The following is a 20,958-nucleotide window of genomic DNA, read 5'->3' on the forward strand; positions in this document are numbered from 1 at the left end:
TGGAGGAAATTTCAGCCTTGAGCAAGAGGGAGTAAACCAGCTCACAACTTGAATACTCAAGAAGTCTCTGCCTGTAAGACTAATGATTGCTTTGAATTATTCAAAAGCTCATTTTTACATCAGTTTTGCATTATTTTTACTATTGTAGGATAGTGTTGCTTTCTGTGCACTAACACAATGTCGTCTTGGTTCTTTTATTAGCAGAGAAACTGTTAAGACTTTTGTAAACAAAACTTGGGGATTAAAACTACTTTGGTCAAACTTAATTCTAATAAACTTACTTCAGTAGTTCAGAACTGCATTTGACTTCTGGCTGATCATTTCTTCAACTTCCCCAGCTGTCCCGCATTATTCTAGCACTGTCCTATAATGCACATTAATGCACGTTTGAGGCTCCTGCAGGGCTTTTAAAAGTTCACAGAAATACCCATGAAGTGGGTGCCACTGGCTTAGCAGAGAGCTGGCTACGTCCCCATCCTAAAACCCTTTGTCTTCGTAGGGAAACAGAGCTACACAGCCAGGAACAACCCCAACCAAGTAATTTCTTGTTCAGGATTGTTTACCTGTGAACATTTTAGGATGGATGAAAAAGGCTCTAATAAATTTTGATTCTATCAAACCAGCTCCTGCTAAGGCTATTAATTCTGGAATATTTTAATTTACTGAAGTGGCAGACAAAAGATTAATTCACTCACTCTGATTATACTTGGCTAAAAATATGTCAAAATGTATTGACAAATTAGCTTTGCATGTTTTGAATTATTGATGAGTTATAATACCTATTTTTTTTATTACAGTTGATCAAGATAAAATCTGCCTGTAGGAATAACACTAGCAACTTTGTACTGTAGGGTAATATCCTTTTTCCTCCTTACTGCTAAATAATTCAGTATCTAGTTGGGAATGGTATTAATTTGGTCTCTATCAAAAATGTAGCTCATTGGGTTTTCATTCCCTACTTCTATATTTATGCAGGGCCCAGAGGAGGTTTGGGGAGGCGGGGAGAGCTTTCTGCACACTCCTGGGTAGGAATGTGCTGGTTTCGCTAAACGAGCCTGTCCTTCGAGCTCCTCATGTGCTGCATGTGACTGGCAAGAAGCAGTCACTGCTGCGTTAGCTGGGGATGAGTGTGGTTGAGGAGGGTCTCTTGGTGCCAAGTTTGCAGAATAAATCAATCCCTTACTTGGCGTTTGGGAACTCAGAATTAGTGCTGAAACTTCCTTTTTAAAAAATAAATAAAATACAATTAGTGTAAGCAGCTATGTGCTAGAGCCCTTTTACCTGCCCCTTGGCCCCACAGCCTTCTTTCCTCCTGGCTTTGCTGTATATTCACTTGCAAGGTCCAGTGCAGCCCAATGCCTCACGAGGCTCGTTCAACCTTCCAGCTCACCCTGTTAATCAGTCGTGCTTCTACCCCAGCCCCATTTCGGCCACCCCTTCTCTGAGGTTCTGCTCCAGGTAGCTGTTGTCCTAATAAATCCAAAGCCCCCCGACAGGGATTTTTCCCTCCCTCTTTTCAAGGCACTTCAGAGAATCACAGAATGGTAGAGGTTTGAAGGGACCTCTAGAGATCATCTAGTCCAACCCCCCTGCTCCAGCAGGGACACCTAGAGCATGTGGCACAGGGTGGAATCTAGGCAGGTTTTGAATATCTCCAAAGGAGGAGACTCCACAACCTCTCTGGGCAGCCTGTTCCAGGGCTCTGCCACCCTCACAGGAAGAAGTTCTTCCTCATATGGAGATGGAACTTCCTGTGTTTCAACTTACACCCATTACCCCTTGTCCTGTCACTGGCCACCACCAAGAGTTTGGCCCCATCCTCCCTACAGTCACCCCTCAGGTACTTGAACGTGTTGATCAGATCTCCTCTCAGTCTTCTCTTTTCCAGGCTAAACAGGCCCAGCTCGCTTAGTCTTTCCTCATACAGTAGCTGCTCCAGTCCCTTAATCATCTTCATGGCTCTCCGCTGAACCCTATCTAGAAGCACCACGTCCCTCTTGTACGGAAAACAGCACTGAAAACACTTCCTAACAGCATCACTACTGCTGAGGTTAAGGGAATCCAGACCTTCCTTACTTTACAGCAAGTTGTTCGACTGCACCAAAAATGTCTCCGTGTTTAGGAGCGGGGCCTTAGAAATTGCAGCCCCCTTAGGTGACAGCTAATTAGAAGCTAAATGGAAGCTGCACAGGATTAGCTGGACTGCAGGGAACAGCACTAGGCTGGGTGAGCGTCACTTCTGCTGTGCTCTCTTTGCCCACCCGGAAGGCTCCAAAAGGGCTCCAAAAGCTTCTCTTCAGGAGGACGAAGGACATGAGGGAGCCAAAGCAGAGGCCTGGTGGGGGGAAAAAACTGCATCAGTCTCCAAAACACACTATTTATTCAGCCTTTTGTGAATCCTGTTTATGCCTCTCGGGCTACTCCTATATCAAAAATTAATTACAGCGAGGTCCTTTAAAAAAAAAGATTACTTTTCTGGCTGCATATCCACTCGTCTTTAGCCCTTTATGCATTAAATATTTACACAACATAACTCAATTTTGTCAGCTTTTATATCCTGCCTGGGTGACATGTTAACCTGTCAACATATTAGTTAAAGATGTTTGTTTTTAGCTTGAAAGTTGTCAAGTGAAAGCTCAACAGGCAAGATTGCTATAACAAAACCTGCAGACCAAGTCCCATATAAACCCAATTCCAAAAACATACAGGCCCTGCATTTCCAGAGGCACCAGGGAAATCCTCCCGCTGCCAGGCGGCACCGGGGTGATCCAATGGCACCGCTGAGGTTCTTCAGGAGTGAAGGAAAGAAAGGGAGAGAGCTGAGAGGCTTGCTGAAAACCAGCTGCTGTTTAAAGGCAAGTTTCAGACTCTGCTCATCTGCAGTCAACTAGGACCATCTTAAGAAACATTCGTTCTTTCATATTTTTATATATTATATATATATATATATATAGGCATGTGTTAAGAAGAGCGTCTCCAGCAGGTCGAGGGAGGTGATCCTGCCTCTCTACTCAGCCCTGGTGAGGCCACATCTGGAGTATTGTGTCCAGTTCTGGGCTCCACAGTACAAGAGGGATGTGGAGCTGCTGGAGAGAGTCCAGTGCAGGGCCACAAGGATGATCAGGGGCCTGGAACATCTGCCTTATGAGGAGAGGCTGAGGGAGCTGGGCCTGTTCAGCCTGGAGAAGAGAAGACTGAGAGGGGACCTGATCAGTGTCTATAAGTACCTCAAGGGAGGCAGTGAGGAGGATGGTGCTGGCCTCTTTTCAGTGGTGGCCACCGACAGAACTAGAGGTAATGGCCACAAACTGAAACACCAAAAGTTCCACAGGAACTTAAGGAAAAATTTCTTAACAGTGAGGGTGACAAGAGCACCGGAACAGGCTGCCCAGGGAGGTTGTGGAGTCTCCTTCTCTGGAGATCTTCAAAACCCGCTTGGATGCCACCCTGTGCCATGTGCTCTGGGTGACCCTGCGTGTGCAGGGGGTTGGACTGGATGATCTCTAGAGGTCCCTTCCAACCTTAAGCATTCTATGATTCTATGATATACACACACACAATCCCCGACACATTTATAAATTAACAAGGTTCCTTGTTCTTGTTTGCAATTACTAGCAGTTGAAGCTGTGTTATTCCAGACTTATTAAAAATCAGCAGTTACTGTAGTTGAAGCTTGTTCCTTAGTAAACAGGAAAAAGAAAAATCAAATTACTTTCAAGTATTTCATTTTATAAGCTGGGCTGTGGCCCTGCTAACAGCACAAGGGTATTTTGGAGAAAGAAGCGCAGACTTATTTGGCACTGGAGATGTCTCTGTGTAAAACAAACAGGCACTTAAATGGCATTTCCCAGGGAAAGAAAGAATAGATGAATTTAAGCAAAATTATATCCCTACTGCTGCTGCTTGTCTTTTATTTCTAGTAATAATAATTAGCATTATGCAGTCTGTTGCCAAGGTGCTTTTGTTTATGGACAGCAAAACTCTAATTCTTTGGAGGGCGGTGGGGGGAGCTGTTGGCAGGGAGCTCGGGGGATGGGGATAACAACCCCAAGTGAAAGTAGAGCTTTTCCACCATGCTTTTGCCAGCACTTCCTTACTATTGTAATTCTCCCCAAATCCCTGCTGGGCAAAGATCCCAGGAATTTCCACATTAATTGCACAGCAAAAGAGAAATTGAGACCACAGTGCTCCAAATGATGGCTCCGCATCCAGCAAGGCCCCTTCCCGCTCCGCGGCCCAGCGGCTCTGGTGCGGGAGCGGGACCAGGCGCGCTGCAGCCTCGCTAACTGCCCCTGGGGAAGGCCTGAGCTTGCGGCACAGGTTGTTGCCTGGTGATTCACAGCGACGGAGGCACCTAAAACCGCAGCCGAGGAGCTGGCTGACAGGAACCCACAGCCCGGCTCTGCTTTCCCACCGGTGCTCCCAGTCCCCAGGCGAGCTCCGGGGAGCCGCTGCCCGCACTCCTGCCCACGCTCCGGCCAGCCCGAGCAGCGCCCGCTCCCTCAGGAGGAGAGGAGGAGGCGCTCACCCATGCCCTGCGGTGCCGGGAACCAACCTCCTTGGGGTGCTGAGAACACGAGTGTTCACCCTCCACCTCATCCACCTCTCGTCCTGGCGGCGGCTTTCGGAGAGATGTGCCAGGCAGTTTGTTCCCGCGGGGAGTTTGCAGCTGGCTCCTGGCTGCCTCTCAGCTCTGCAGACCCGCTCCTGGAGAGGAGGCAGCTCTAATTAAGACATGGATGGGGAAGCAGATAACAAGGGCATGTTCAAGCCTGCGAGGCACAGCTCAGCACCCCGAGGAGACATCACTAGCCATCAAACTATCTAGACTTTAAGTCTAAATAAGGGATGAAGAGGTTGCAGCCAGGATGAAGACGCTGAACCTCCATTTTTTTAAGCTAGAAGATTTGCCACTATTGGACTTCTTTGCACAGAGGCCAAGTCTCAGGCTTCATGCGTGGGACCACATGGAGTTACATAGGGCTCCTGTGGAGTTAGAAGTCCTTGGAGCTGAACATACCCCATCCCTTTCCTCAGGTCTACACACACAAGCCTGCTCAGTGTTTAAAAAGAGAACAAACCCATCTTTTTTTTTTTTTTTTTTTTTCCTTAAGCATCCCATGGTTAAATCAAAATAATCTTATCTACCTGTTTCACACCAGGAGTTACTGTGCAAGTCTCCCACCTTCCAGACTAACGTCCTGGCTGCCAAGTAATTGTTAGTCCCAGAAAAGGACATTTCCCTCTAAACAGTCCCATGGAGCTATGCCCGAAGAGGCTAACAAACACCTGGGAGGACTCTGACCGGCACCGAAGGATCGGTCCTTGCCAGTCCTGCACCTCACGGGGTCCCCATGTTCCTTCTGCCTCTGCTAAAAGGCAACATCAAGGTGTCTGTCACTGAGCGGAGGACTACGCTCTGGAGGCAGGTGTTGAAGCAGATAAACTCCCAACCATTTCAAATGATTGGAAACGGGGATCATTACTGGGCCAAGCACCAGGGGAACACTCATCTCAGGGACACGCGTACCTGGGAGAGAGCACTGAGCAAAACTGCATAGCACAGGGGCTAAGTAAGCACTGCTGTTGCTCCAGGGCCTGTCTGACCAGCAGTGACACAGCTTCCAGGGTCCGCTGGCATAAAGGTCCTCATCTTCCTGTCAGGAAAAGGAAAATCAGAAAAGCCTATGAGGAAACCAGGCAGGACGTGTTTAAATACTGTAAGAATGAGAAGCTGCATTAGGAAAGGAAGACGAATATGGTACAAGGCAGAAAGCTAAAGACCTGGGGAAACTCAGCTTAAGGAAACATTCTCATCACTAGGTCTGTGTTTGGATGGGAGGGAGAGCAGCACTAAGGCAGGGAAGGCTCAGACAGCCGGAGCGCGCGCGGGGAGCCAGGGACGCCTCAGGCCGCGCTTGCCGCAGGGTCGCCGGGCGCCCCGGGTGGATGAAGCGCGGTTGGCGGGAGCGAGCGGGCGCTCCTGCTAGGGACGGGCTCCTCCTCCTGGCCTTCACAGCCTGCCTGCCCCGCCGAGACGCTGCGGTTCCGAGCGCGCTCTGCCCTCGCTCCAAACCCAACCCCGGGCGCTGTAAGGAGCCTCCGGCAGGCAGTGGTGAAAAACCGCTAGCATAATGTCCTCACCTGCCCCCGCTATTTACAGCAAATTGTTTAGCATTTCTGTGCTCAGTTCTCTTAAGAAAACAAATAGAGCAGCTACTTATTTGTACCTATGACTTCATTTAAAGTTCAAAGTCTTTTCAAACAGGAAGAGTTCAACAAACATAAAATATTATGACAAGCCCTACTTAGGCAAAACTGCTAATACCTGTGAAACAGCGTATGCCGTTCAAACTTGTGCCCATGCCAGGTTTTACATCTCAGCAAATAGAAGGATCATTAGCCCTCACACGTGAATGGAGAATGCCCAGTCTTAACACAGGCGCTTACCAGCAGCTGAAGAAAAGCTTCGCACTGAAAAACAGAGACAATAGCTGTTAGGGAAAGCCCTTTTGGTAGGCAGCACATCCACGTGTCTCTGACTGCGCTCTGCCCCAGAGGTAACTTCCTGCCCACTTCCTCCCTCTCAAGCCACAGCTGCACAGCATTGAAGTGCTAAAGAAAATCAAACGCCTCCCTCCTTTCTACAGGAGGGCATCTGAGCAGAGGGCAGCCATCCCTTTGGTTTTTCCCCAAGGCTTTGTGGTGCAGACAGGAGTATGTTTAGCACTACAGACCGAGGAACAGTTGTGTTTCTGCCTACCTTTATAACAGGGCGTGAAGGGCTTTGCAGTTAAAGACATTATCGGAAGCAGGATTTTCCTGTCAAATGGCTGCTGAGGAGACAAAGAACTAGGAGAAGCAATTCCAAGATTGCACAATCTCTCACAAAAGTGAGAGGATAAAGAATTCAGTGAGGCTTCCTTCCCAGTCTGTCAAAGCTGCATGGAAGATGTGTATGGAATTTGGTACATTAAAAATGACCAGAATGCAGAGTTAATGCATGATGATGCGAGGAAGAAAAATAGAAGCACAAAACCTTCTCCTGAATAGCAGAGAGGAGGCTGGAGGCCTAGAGAGGCATAGGGAGCAGGACTCTGTGGAGCTGTGAAGCTGCATTTCCAGGGCACTGACTGTGGGACCCTGCCTTTTTTTCCCACAAAACCCAGGACTCACCAGTTTGAAATGATTCCCTGAGCTAGCCAAGCTGAAAGGAGCGCAGGTCAGAGGTGCAAAGGGGTGGACACACGTGAGCTTGTCCGAAGCACTGTGGCACAAAGGCAGCTCTGGAGCTTGTTCGGCTCCACACAACCAGCTCCACGCAGCCAGCACCCGGCTAAGGCAGAGGCCTTCAGCAAGGCAGGTGGTTCCCCAGATGGATGCAGGAGCTCTGCCCATCCTCTTGGGCCTGGGAAGGAACCACTCGTGGGGCAAAGACACACCAAACAGCTCAGGAACGTGATTTCAAAATGGCAGATAAATATATTTCCAACAAAACTTGTTCCCAAGCCTGTTTGCCCAGTCAATTCAGAGGGTATTTAAAGAGAAATTAGGTGTGTTTGGAGAGCAGTACGCTCTTAAATTACTCTAACCAAGATAACGATCATCAGAGAGAACAGCGCTTAAACCAGGCAAGGCTCCAGCAGCTGCACAGTGGCAGCCTGAACTTGGCCTCCCTCCATGGCACATCCTGATGCGGATCCCATCTGGAGGCAGCTCCTGTGCGCGGAGGTGGCACCCAACGCGCCCTGCGCAGCCCTGGCCCTCCTGCCCCGGTGGCTGCCTGGCCTCCTGCTCCGGGTGGCACCGGCTGGTGCTCCCCACAGCAGCTCCCGACTCTAGGAACAGCCTTCCTACCCGCGGAGCTTCACGCTGCTGCTCCAAACCAGAGATTTGCTGCTCCTTTCCGTGACCACAGCACTGTGGGGCCAACAGTGAAGAGCCAGGCCCTTTGGACTGCAAGACATGACAGAGCAGAACAACCCTGAAGCTGCACTTAGCTCTGAACACTATTAAACCCTTTATCAGCCTCTGTACTAGACAAAGTATCATTCATCTTCAGCAGTTTATTCATATATATCCATATTCAATTTTTAAAAAAAGTTGTATTAGTCCAAAAGTCAAGTTTTATCTATGTATAAAGTACACTTCGATGCAATAGCTACTAAAGCAAAAGTATTGTGTAAGGTTTGGAAAAAAAATCACTTCTGGGAGAAGTGTAAAAGTTTTAGGACATGCCAGTCACTCTTCTGATTATTGCATAGGTTCTAAAAGTCACATTTTTAAATTTTTGCCCTTATGTAACAAAGTAAACCAGTGACATCTTTTTTCTAATAGAGACAACCAAGCTCTACAGCCAGTTTAAAGACAAGTTCGATTTATTTTAATGCAGAATAAGGAAAAAAAAAAACTGTGACAATGTTTACATTCAAACAGTCTGCTATGTTAACTTTGATATTCATGCCACACACACGCTCTCATAGCCAAGTTTTTCCTACTGGCTAACATCACACACTAGGTATTGTAGCCATGGCACGGCTATAAGCGAGCACCAAAGTCCATTGAGCTGCTTTCTAGCCCAAATCACCTTGTGCAGCTGCGGGTTCTGAACGGATCTGAAACGTCACACTGAGCAAGCCAGACACCCGCCTGTCAAGACGCTTTCCAACACATCTTGACTATCTGACTTCGCTTCCAAATAAGCGGAATTTTGAACTTCCATGTCTTCTTACTTGCACTGGTGACACCATGGGCTGGGCTGTAACCAGATTCCTGAGTGTTTACGGAAAGTTGACACGTTTGTCACCTTCATTCTGCTCAGGGACACTACCAGAGGACACACATACAGCTGCTTTAGCTCCAGCCAACATGCTTCTCTTCTGGGAGCAGGTTTATGAGCAAAGGTGATCTAGTCGCATATTGTGGGAGGACGGATGCGCTTTTCTACAACGGTGCTTTAACAAGGGTACTCTCTGGCTCTTCTTCAGAAAGCTCTGCTGGAATCTGCATTTGGGAAGTGGCTTTCCTGTCAGCCGGGGGCAAAACTTCTACTCTCTTTGTACGCTGGTGATTGGTCTTCACAAATCTAAGCAGGTTAAGAATAGCAGCTGGTGTAATTCCAGGGATGCGGCTGACTGCACCAATCTGTGTGGAAACAGCAACAAGGTAAGCTAGTGAGAAATTAAATAAATCCAGCATATTTTCCTCTCCCCAGTCTCCTCTCCCTTCCGTACCCCTTGACACGACATGGAAGGGTCTCGCTTGGGTTCATCTTACCGTCTGGGGACGATTGAGGTCGAGTTTCTCCCGCACTTCTGCTGACAGAGATGCATCAATGGCAAAATAATCCAGGTCCTCTGGCAGTCGGAGGGCTTCATCTCGCCGCACTTCCTCTATTTCCTGCTGCTGGTTGGCTACACACCACTCATAAGCCGCTGGAATGGGGGATCAGGGAAACAAAAGGACCAGATATAGACAAGCACACAAACGGGCCATTTCCAGGAAGTGTTGGAAGGAAATGAACAATTCCAGTGGGACTGCTGAAAACATCTACAGGAAGGTTTCAGCTAAAGAGCTTCACAGACACCACTACTTTGGAAGAAGTCACACCCCTTAATTTATTACAGGAACTGAGGCCTTTTCTCTCACTCCAGGAGAGGACAGTCTCTTTGGCGGAGGAGTAAAGAGGAAAAACCCAGCAGTGAGCACAGATACGTAACTGCTTTCCCACCGCAGAAGAGAAACAGTGGTGCCTGTGTAGGGCTGTGGTGCAGGGTAACAGATGCCTCTTCTGGTAACAATACCCCACTCCATTAAGAAACTACGGGAATTCAGAGGAATTAATGGGCTGGCTCCCCCTTACTGCACAAACCCTGCATAAATCTCATTAGAAGATCATGACCCTTGTACCCTACCTTCTATTTTCAACCTCTCTGCCAGTTCTCTCCACTCAACAACCTTTCCCAGGGGTTCTGGGAGAGCCCTTGCTAGAATCTCCATGTTGACCTCTGGATACCGAAGGACGTCAAAGGCACTGCGGAAAACAAGAGTAAGTTTATACTGTATGAAGGATTCCCACTTGCTTAACAGATTTACAGCTATTCCCAGCTTAAACTTAAAACACCTCAGCATAAGCCTGAACAACTGCGGAGCAAAGCTCACCTCCCTACATGGAAGAGTTCAGTTCTTGGGGGAAGGCTCTTTAGGATGAAGAGCAAGGTAAGACTAAGTATATGACAGCATCAAGGGGAACCTTTCAAGCAGATGAGTCAGTGAGGTCTCAGTCACTGACTTAGAATGAAGAGAGAGGTGAAGTAGAGGATGGGTAAAGGATGCAAGGGTCATGGTGTCCTGACACTGCCCCCAGCTGGCCTGGAATGTCACAAAGCGTCACCATTCTGTGGCACTCTCAGTATGGGCAGCAAGAACCACCTGGGCCAGGGCAGTATACGCTGGGACACAGTGTCAAGCCAGGAGATGCAGTGTAAGAGAAATATCAGCACTGTGCTGCTGCTATAGGTAAAGAGGCATCAGTCCCTGGAGGGGATCGTGCTGGAGTCCCCAAGGTAAGTCCTGACAGCCTCTGGGAACAAGATGGGCAAGAGGCATCAGTTTTGGAGCAGATTTCCTAAAGCACGCTTAAACCAGGGAAGGAAGTTTATGCTGTAACCTTTACCTGAGAGGTGACTTTCGACTGCTGCTAATGGAAACTTCTGGTATTAACTGGGACCACTTGGATATACTGAACTGAAGGGACTTCAGCATTGCAATTCCATCCTCTAAAGCAGCCCTCATCTTAACCGATCGATCATAGCGCTCCTGAGACACAAATCCAGCCTCCTTAAAACCTGCGGAGACAGGGAGCATGTGAGACGAGGGTCTGCCCGGAGCCGGGCAGGGTGTTCAGAGCCGAGGCGGGCGCGGGGGAGCACCTCTGGCAGTGAGCCTGGCGTCGGCGTTGTCGGGCCGCAGGGACATGCGGAACTCCACGCGGCTGGTGAACATGCGGTAGGGCTCGCGCGTGCCCAGCGTGGTGAGGTCGTCGATGAGGACGCCCACGTAGCCCTCGGTGCGGCTCACCACGAACGGGGGCCGGCCGCGAACCCGGAGGCAAGCGTTGATGCCGGCGATGACGCCCTGCAGAGAGCAGGCACAGAACGTGCATCGCCTCCCTCACAGCTAAAACCCCAGCCTGCCTGCCCCGGAGAGCTGTGAGCCCTGGGGAAACACAGCAGCCAATGCAACGTGTCTAGGCAGTTTCTTCCCTGTGGTAACTGCAGGGGTCCAAAGAGCTTTTTGAACCTTGCTGACATGACAAGAGACCATTCCCACATGTTTTCAGCCATAGCCCTCACACAGTCTCCAGGCTGCAATATCTGGCAGTTCTTACAATTACTTCTCTTAACTGCAATCTCAGTATCAGCAGCAATACTAAAGATGCAGATACTAAAGCGTAAATACATTTTAGGCAAGTCTGAAACTTACAGTAACAAGTAACAATATCTCATGAGCACAACATGGGCTTAACAGGCCTGCACACCCAGGCTGAACACCAAGGCAGCGTCTCTCAGGTACTCTCAGATTCGCCCACCTGAGCTGCAGCTTCTTCATAGCCTGTAGTGCCATTTATCTGTCCTGCAAAGAAGAGCCGCTGAACAAGGCGGGACTCGAGAGAAGCTGTCAGCTGGCGCGGGTCCAGGAAATCATATTGTACCCCATAGCCTGTACCAAACACAGACAGATGCTATGGGACAGACTGTGAGGGTCCCTATTTCTCAAGGAAAGCACTCCGTCACGCAGAGTGACTAAAGTTAACAATTTTTACTTACAATTTAAGAACAATCAAGCAAAAAACTCTGGAATTAACTTTGGGAATTAACTTTGTTTCATATTTACTTTGTTTTGTTATGCTCTAAGCAGAGGCTAATTTCTACTGCCTGGTAACAATTACAACCAATAAATTCAGACTTACTCCTATCTCTCACCTGGCTGTAACATCTCGGCTTTCTCCAAGCCCGGAGTGGATCTGATCACCTGCTCCTGGAGCTCAGGTGGCAGTGTCATTGACATGCCCTGCGGGTAAATGACATTGGAGTCCAGGCCTTCAGGCTCCAGCCACACCTGGTGCTGGCGGTTTGGGAAGCGCAGAACCTTGGATTCAAGAGAGGGACAATATCTGCAACAAGAAATAACCATAAGCACCACCTGGCATGGAGAAAACGTAACTTCCCAGGAGCAAAGCAGGGAAGATCCAGCCAGTTTCAGATATGCTGTCAGCTCATGACACTGAGCACCCTGCATGAGGCCACTTACTCACCGGGGCCCCTTTGTTGTCTCCTTCACATGGTCGTTCAGGTGCAGGTTATCCAGGATAATCTGCTGAGCCTTGGGGCTGGTGTGGGTCAGGTAACAGGGGAGCTGATCTTCTGGCTGAAAGAGTTGGTCAAAGCTCTCTTAAGTTGATCCAAGCACAATGAGTGCTCCGCACTTGCTGAAGAACTCTGCTTCGCTGAGGATCTCCACGGGCTTGTCATGACAACCTGCTCTCAATTCCTTGGGAGCTGGGTAGCATCACTGTACCCATCGCACACACACTGTATCTCCAACAACTGGGGAGCTTCAGCAACGTGCCCCAAAGCAGACCAAAACCAGCGGAAAACACAGCCTGGGAGTCCAGGATTCAAGTTATAATCTAGACATGTTCCTATCTACAGGATGGACACTCTCAGTAAGCAACTGATGGAGTCACAGCATTCAAATTAACCACAGAAACTTGAAGCCTGAAGTAAATGTGGTAAGTGCTGATTGTGCAACAATAGAAGAGTTTGGGGGAGATAAAGCAAATCTCTCCAAACCCTAAAATTAACACGGAAAATTCAAAACAAACAGAAACAGTGTAAAGTATTTCACTGTTTCTTCTGAACATAAAAGCAACAGGCTAACATTCAAATTGCACCGCTGCACTTCAGTCTTCCAAACCTCTTCTACAAACACTGAGGATCAAACAACATTACTTTTATGCCCTTATAATAAGCGATTAAAATTCCTATATGCTGTGTGGCAAATTACCTTCTAGTACTTAATTCCATGCTGCTTAACTACATAAGAACACTATTGACTTCCTAAGCTTTTCTTGGGAAAATGCCGTTTCCTCTGCACCTGTTTAAGCAGTTTCTCCCTGGTTGCTTCCAAGTACGAGAGTCCCTGGAGCACTGCCCCCGATTCCTGCCCGGCTACAGGCGCCTGTGGCGAGCGCTGCCCCACCTTGATCCACACGGCCTCGCTGAGGAAGCTGAAGGGCACGGGAGGGTTGTCGGCCGCGCGCTCCGCCAGGCGGCTGAAGTCGATCGTATCCTTGGCAAGTCTCGGCGGCGTCCCGGTCTTCAGGCGACCCACAGCAAATCCCAGGTTCTCCAAGGTCCGCGCCAGCCCAATGGCCGGCTGGTCTCCGAGCCGCCCGGCCGGGTGCGTGTCCAGGCCCATGACGACCATTCCCCTCAAAAATGTCCCGGTGGTCAGGACGACGCTCCCAGCACTTACTCTGCTCCCGTCCCCTGAAACAGCAAGTTTTCGGGCATGTGTGTATTTTAGCATCAACGTAAGCCCCGTAATTCCCCTCGTATTCTGCGTCTCACACAGAACACCCACTCTTGCCAACGATCCTTAAAGGCTGGCTTGCCAGGCCAGCAAGTGGCAACAAAACCTGAGCCTGCCAATAAAAGGATACGATGTCTGCAGCCTGTTCCTACCAAACACATCACGCAGAGTGGAGATTAGAACCGCTAATCTACAGGAAACAGAATAGAACCTACGTAGCCTCCCAGTACCTAATTGATCCAGTTATCGACCCAATTGCATTTTTTGCAGATATTAACCTGATTTGGTCTGCAGTCGGTCTTCTCTGTAGGCTAACCCCACTTTCTAGCTGGTGAACCTGGCATGCGGACCCTGAAGGTTGCTCGCGGTGCAGAGCCATGGAAGGGACTCGCTGACCGCTGCTACCTACCCAGAACGACTCCTGCGACTCGGCACTTCCCGGGATGGTCGGTCTCTGCCTCCATCAACAGCAGATCCTCCACAGACCCCTCACGAACCGTCAGCAGCGGCGTGTTGAGGATTTCTTCCTGTCCCGAAAGGAGTTACTGCACAAACCTGGGAAGCTCTGGGGTGTCCGGTAGCCCCGGGCCCTGCCGGCTTCCACGCCCTTCTTGCCCCCTTCCCTCCCCGCGGGCTCCTCCGCACCCAGACGCTCGGTTACCCCCAGGACGGGCTGGCCGGGGTTTCCCGGCGGGGGCGCCGCGCTCACCTGCACGCGCCGCCGGTAGAGGCCCCGGTCGACCTGCGCGCGGAGGCCCCACACGGCCGGGCCCTTGCGCCGGTTGAGCACCTTGTAGTGGAGGCCGGCGCGGTCGCACGCGCGGCCGCACACGCCGTCCAGCGCGTCCAGCTCGCGCACGAGGTGGCCCTTGCCGATGCCGCCGAACGACGGGTTGCACGAGAGCTCCCCTGAGCGGGACGCGAACCCGTCACGGCCGGCCCCGCCGGGCCTTCCCCCCCACATCGCTCCCCGCGCTACCGATGGTGCCGATGCGGTGCGTGAGCAGCAGCGTGCGCGCCCCGCCGCGGGCCGCCGCCGCCGCCGCCTCCGTGCCCGCGTGGCCGCCGCCGATCACCACCACCTCGTAGCCCGTCGCGGCCGCTGCTGCGGCGCTGCTGCCGCCGCCTCCCGCCCCGCGGCCCCACAGGGGCCGCGGGGCGGGAGGCGGCGGCGGCAGCGCCAAGCGGCGCCAGTGCCGGCCCAGCAACATGGCACCGTCCTCGCGCGGAACCGGAACCGGGCGGCTCGGGGCGGCGCTTCGCGGCGGGCGCCCGGGGTGCCCCGGCGCGGCGATGCCCTCGCGCGGCCGCTGCTCGCGCTGCGCCGGGCGGCCCCGCTGCCGCCCGCGGGGCGGTTTCGTTTCCCGGGCGGGCGGCGCGCTGCCTGGAAGGGGCCGGAGCGCGGCGCGAGGCGGGAAAGCGCCTTCCGCGCGGCGCGGGCATGAGCGGGAGACGCGAGCGGGGAGCGGGCGCCGCGGCGCCGGGGCGAGGCCGCGGCCGGGGGAGAGCCGGAACGGCCGCCCGAGCGCGCAGCAGCTCGCGGGGCCGCGGCCGTGAGCCCGGCAAAGCCGCGTCGCGCCCGGACGGCGCCGCCGCCGCCACCGCCAGGACGAGGGGCTCGGGCCGCAGCGGCCGCTCTCGCCCCGCGGCGGAGCCGGCGGCGGTGGCGGCAGCGGCCCCCGAGGGCGCGGAGCCGCCCCAGCCGCGTCCCACGGGCGCCCGGCGGAAGGCGGGGGCCGCGCCGCGGCTGCGGGACGTGCTCGCGCGGCTCAGCCTGCACCGGCACGACGTGTCCGAGGCGGCGGGGCTCGTGAGAGACGTGGTGGGGCAGCTGCTGCAGGGCGTGCGCGCCCGCGGCGGCCCCTTCGGCGCCCTCGAGAAGTTCAGCGCGGGCAGCTACTACGAGCACGTCAAGGTGGGTGCCGAGGCGCGGGGCCGCGGTCGGGGCCGGTGCCGGGACACTCGCGGACGCGGTTCCTGGTGCTGCGCGGAGCCGCTCTCGACGCCGTGTCCCTGCGCGTTGCAGATCTCGGAGCCGGACGAGTTTGACATCATGCTCACCATGTCCGTCCCGCGGCTTCAGCTCGATGCGTGCGACGCCACGGGAGCCTTTTACTATGTAACGCTCAAAAGAAACCCCAGAGAAATGTACTTGAGTAGGTTTCTAGATGAAGAAGGAAAATTATCAGCCTTAGAAATGCTTGAAGCACTAAGGAAGATTATTAAAGAGGAAGTAAAAAACATAAGCAGTAAGTATTGAGTGAATGAGTTACACCTAGGAATGAAAAAAAAATCCTATTAAATTGCACATATGCATTGTTCTTGCTAGCCTCTTCCTTCCCGCCCAGCCTGAACCGCAGGGAACTCCCCTTCTTCTCACCTCCCATTTGCTCTTGTTCCAAGAACCGCCACACACACCAGCAGGGATTACCGCATGCAGTTAATATATTGTATTACATAATGGACCCACTTCTGTATGAAAAAAGGAACATTTAGGGTTAAAAGGGGATAACATGAAGTCCATGTTTGGTACTCCCAAAATGGCCTGAATCCATTTGCATTATGCAGAGAGCTGGTTGCATAGTTGGTGGCATGCAGAGCCTCCTTTATGAATCACCTATATCTATCCCCCCTCAATATGTTGCTCTTCTTCTGGAAAGCCTGCAGGAACTTGGAGTCTCTTCATCTTGTTTTTCAAAGTAAGGCAGCTCAGAAGAACACATTACTGTGTCTACAGACAGTCTCTCCATTTTTGAATTCCTCAATAATCCTTAATGCTTTATTCAAAATGTATTTTAATAAAACACTGATGTAAAATGAAAAATATGATTTTTTTTGTTACTAGCTGCAGAAGTAACTGTAACAAGGAAAAAACCTGGATGCCCTGCAATTACACTTCAGATCAAAAAGCCTCCATCAGAAATCTCCTTGGACATCATCTTGGCTTTGAAAGTTAATCAGAGCTGGCCTCTCAGCACAAAGGACGGCCTTCCAGTTGGAGAATGGCTAGGAAGAAAAATCAGGAATAAGCTCAGATACGAAGAGTTTTATTTAGTAGCCAAACAAAACAAAGAAGAAAAGGTGCTAAGAGGTATCTCACATACAGACAATAAGCCTATGTTGTGGCATAGAATCATAGAATGGTTAAGGTTGGAAGGGACCTCTAGAGGTCATCTAGTCCAACCCCCCTGCACACCAGGGTCACCTAGAGCACATGGCACAGGACTGTGTCCAAGCGGGTTTTGAAGATCTCCAGGGAGGGATACTCCACAACCTCTACTTCATTTTTTTTTCCCCTTTCAACTTTCATCTTAACTTCATTTCACTTGACAAGTGCTACGAACTGAGTATCCTAATTCTGTTTATTATTGTGCCACTAAGGCAGAGTTTTTTGTATTTTTCCTGGGTACTTCCAGGGCAAAGACAACTGAAAGCCTGCTTTTAAAACCCAGATTTGTGACAGCTCAACCTGTACTGAAATTTCAAAATAAGACTGCTGTGCCAGACTGTATCCTACCCATTCCAAATAGCATTAAGCTAACACATGAACATGGATTTTCCCTATGACAGTACTGAACTTAGCAATATTCGATTCCTCTGCTACAAGAGAGTTTCAGATTTCTAAAGCCAAAGAACATCCCTCTAAATGTAACTTGACACTTTGCATACAGTTCAATACTTTTAGGTTTATTCTGCAAAACTGACAGGATACAGTATTTCTCATTCAACTCCAAATGTTAAGGAGTGCTACATAACTTATTTTCAGATGACTGTCACTCTGTGCCTACGTTAGTTTGTAGAAACCACCTCAAATTGCCACTGGATTACAGGACTAGTCCATTTTAGCAAGGAATAGTTGGGGCAGCTTGGTATATTTTAATTGGCAGAGCATTTCATACCGTGCCACCTATAAGTCATTACTGCTCCGTTGGACTATCTCTTCCAGTGAAAATTAAATGAAATCAGTAACTAAACAAAATGGGGCAGAGAAACAGTCTAATTTATATGAGAAAGACGAATTTGTCTGAGGAGAGCTATATATATATATGTTTTTTTTCCAGCAACACGAAGAGAAAAAAAGTTGTTTAGGACAAGTTCACAAACATTAATTGCACAGTAAGATAGAAACTTATACCAATATCACCATTTGTTTATTCAAAAGCAAATTGTTTTAATAGTAATGCTGATGATACAGAGCAAATTTAGAAGCAACTTCTGTGGACAGTGTGATTATTTCCCAAATCATGTTCAGCAAATGCAGTGAGGTTCAGAATTAAACTTAATTTCAAAGGGAATGTAAACATCCCTAGGAGAGGACACATAGAGCACTCATATGAAATCTGCCGTATACTAGTAACAGTCCAATTGTGATTGTGTGGAGTGGCAGGAGGACTAAGGAAGAACTAATTAATTACAGTAATTGCTGAATTAACAGTGCTTTTTAAAGCATAAAGAAATTGCTGATATTCTAATTAAGTCCAATTTAAAAATGTCTCTTTTTGTTAAAGACAGTGATACAAGCCATTTAACCATTTTCTACTCACCACTTTAGGAAACACTTGGCGCCTGTCCTTCTCACATACTGAAAAGGAAATAATAACAAACCACGGTAACGGAAAGACATGTTGCGAATCTGATGGAGTAAGATGTTGTAGGTTGGTATTTCCATATGAAAATTTCACAGGTTTGAGCCACAGTATTATTTAGCACTGCTTCAGCTGAATATTTAAATTATGAATTTGTTTCAACAGTTATTAGGTCATAGAAGGGAGGGAGAACGAGGCTTTTAGGCACTGCTTCCCATACCGCTGTGCTGCAGCAGACAGCAGTGCAACCTTACTCCTTGCTGAACATGCCTGACTTTGACTGAATGGGAAATGCAAGGAAATCCCACTGCTGGCTTAGACTTCAGATTTGCTAACTGATGTGAGTTGTGGAATGCTCCTTCCCAAACCCAGTCCTATTTAGAAAAATTAGCTCAAACGGACAGCTTGGCTTTCTGGATTTGGGGAGCAAATTTCACCTCCTGCCATAGCAGTTTTTTTTAAATGATGATGTGAAGAGAAGAATGGCTCAAGGGGATGAAGACCAATACGTGTTATTTTTCACTCTATCAAAAAATAGTTTCATAGGAACAGCAACAATCCTGTACAGAATATACATAAAACAGCTCCATAAGTTACTTAAACAGATCTGCTATTGAATAAAATACATAAATAAAAATCAAAAAACAAAACAGTCAGTCACAGGAGTCGCTCTTTCCCTTTGCTTTTGGAGTAGCAGACATGCCCAGCAATGTTTTAAACTCCATATGCCCATATTCCCCTCAGTGTAAAGCCCAAAGGGCACCTTTAATCTCCAGCAGCCCTGGGGGCTGCAGCGCTGCTGGTGGCAGCTGCAGCAGAGCCAGGAGGCTGCTGAGCACAGGGCTGAGCAGCACCTCCCACAGCTGTGGCACCAGAAAGACACCTTCCAGCACAGAAACTACTCTTTAAAGTAGAAATATTTTATTGTTAGGATTAAATAAGCTCATAGATGCAGTACATCTAGGACTATGTAGCATACTACTGCATTTTTATTTTCAGATTTTATACAAAACAGTATTGAAAATATTATTTTAGTATAGTAAGAGCATTTTTTATGGCTTTCATGAATAAGGTATATGTTAGATATTTCAAACTGAGTATGTAGGAAGCACCTAATCACTTTTTTTGTTTAACAGGAAAGACTGTCTTAAGATTCTGAAGTATCTGCTACAGCAACTTAAAACAAAACATCAGAAAGAATTGCAGAAATTCTGTTCATATCATGTAAAAACTGCGTTTTTCCACTCATGTGCCAGGTGGCCACATGATGAAGACTGGCGGTGGGAAGACCTGGATTACTGCTTTCAGCGATATCTGGAATATTTTCTGGAGTGCCTGGAAAATTCTCAACTTCCGCATTTTTTTATTCCCCAGTACAATTTAATCAGCCAGACTGATAGAGCAAGCCAAAAGTTCCTTATCAGGGAAATAAACCATCAGATTAACAACAGATTCCCAATATTTCAGCAGGACAATTAAAAAAAAACAACTATTTACAGCATCCAATGAAAATCCTCACAAATTTGCATATGCTGCTAGTCTTCTACTGTCAAATAAGTTGTTTCTCAGCTGTCTGGTACTGTGGAAAACAGGAACAATCAGTACAGTCAATTCCATATTCCAATCACTCTACTTGGCCACAGCTCTTAGAAAGACAATACTTTAAGTAATACTTTACCTTCCTCTGTCCAAATTAAGATACCACCTGCAAAATATCTTCAGGATACACTAAAAATATATAGACTTTGCAAGAATTAATTTATTGATTTGCTAGACATATTCTACAATTCCAAATATTAAGGCACCAGTGACATCAGTCAAACTGAATGGTTTTATTCAATATGAAAGCTTACTGCAGAATCTCCAAAATTAAAGAAAAAAAGTAAGCTGGATTGTATAGACTGTAGTCATTTTAATCATTTTATTGAGGATTTATTCAGGGGGAGTTGCTGGCATCATGGAGGGGGATAAACAAAAGACATGGCAGGGTATAACTGGAATAAGGACCAAGCCCTAAAGCCTCCAGTCACTAACTGAGGGGTCACTAGAAGACTATGGGTAGAGATCAGAGAGGACCAGCATGGACTTGTAGCTGGTAAGGGGAAAACGGGATAAATGAGGATCTGGGCTACTGGAGAGGCTTGTGGGGTTATGCAAAATCTACTAAGACCTGTTCAACCAAGGAGGAGCAAGGAGGCACTCGAGGGGAAGGGGCCAGGGTGTTTAAGCAGTTGCCTGTCAGTACCTTGCTTGATCACTGCAGTCTGCCTTGTCTTTTATTAAATCCTTACTTAACCATCTTTCCATATAACCTAACTCTGTTTTGTGTAAGTGCTTCAAAGTTTTGGAGACAGCAACAGGAAATGCAAAATGAAGTGAGGGCCCTACACATGGTGCCAGCAGCATGTGGTGCGGAGCAAGAGAGGAGCCCCCAGTGTTGGCCCCTGGAGCAGGACCAGGCATCAGGATGCCAGGGCACCAGCTGCAGCGTTTGTGTTTTTCCAGACACCTCCACCAAGGACCCCCACCAGCACTACTGAACACAGGCACAATATGGTAACAAGAGAGTTACGTCCCTCAAACAGCTTATCTCCTTTTACGAGGCTTCACATGGGAAAGCAGTCTTTTCCCTGGGCTTTGCAAAGGAAACGGTCATTATCCAGCGTGCTCTACCTGAGGGCTAAGATACGAAAAGAACGCACAGAGAAGGTAACAAATGCAACATTAGTGCCACAGCATGCAAGTGATTTAATATAAAAATGTTATGAAGACCTTT

General features: G+C 49.0%; 2 protein-coding genes across 2 annotated transcripts; one reads left to right on the forward strand and one right to left on the reverse strand.

Annotated features, from left to right (window-relative positions):
• Positions 1 to 8,921: 8,921 nt before the first annotated feature.
• On the reverse strand, positions 8,922 to 14,807 carry LOC104565338 (5-taurinomethyluridine-[tRNA] synthase subunit MTO1, mitochondrial). Its single transcript, XM_088539852.1, has 12 exons — positions 14,576 to 14,807; positions 14,306 to 14,505; positions 14,006 to 14,123; positions 13,264 to 13,553; positions 12,317 to 12,429; positions 11,985 to 12,175; positions 11,591 to 11,721; positions 10,932 to 11,136; positions 10,676 to 10,847; positions 9,915 to 10,033; positions 9,277 to 9,434; positions 8,922 to 9,144 (listed from the first exon to the last, which is right to left on the reverse strand). Exons 1-12 carry the CDS (start codon positions 14,805 to 14,807, stop codon positions 8,944 to 8,946), a joined length of 2,130 nt encoding a protein of 709 aa, XP_088395978.1. The 3' UTR covers positions 8,922 to 8,943.
• A 230-nt stretch (positions 14,808 to 15,037) lies between these two features.
• On the forward strand, positions 15,038 to 19,707 carry CGAS (cyclic GMP-AMP synthase). The gene is made up of 5 exons (XM_088539853.1): positions 15,038 to 15,511; positions 15,623 to 15,845; positions 16,442 to 16,687; positions 18,149 to 18,251; positions 19,319 to 19,707. The coding sequence occupies exons 1-5, from the start codon at positions 15,038 to 15,040 to the stop codon at positions 19,659 to 19,661; spliced, it is 1,389 nt and encodes a 462-aa protein (XP_088395979.1). The 3' UTR covers positions 19,662 to 19,707.
• Positions 19,708 to 20,958: the final 1,251 nt, after the last annotated feature.

The sequence above is a fragment of the Tinamus guttatus genome, unplaced genomic scaffold (genome assembly GCF_059628265.1).
Source record: "Tinamus guttatus ecotype Peru unplaced genomic scaffold, ASM5962826v1 Tinamus_guttatus_pri_ptg000051l, whole genome shotgun sequence".
NCBI lineage: Eukaryota > Metazoa > Chordata > Aves > Tinamiformes > Tinamidae > Tinamus > Tinamus guttatus.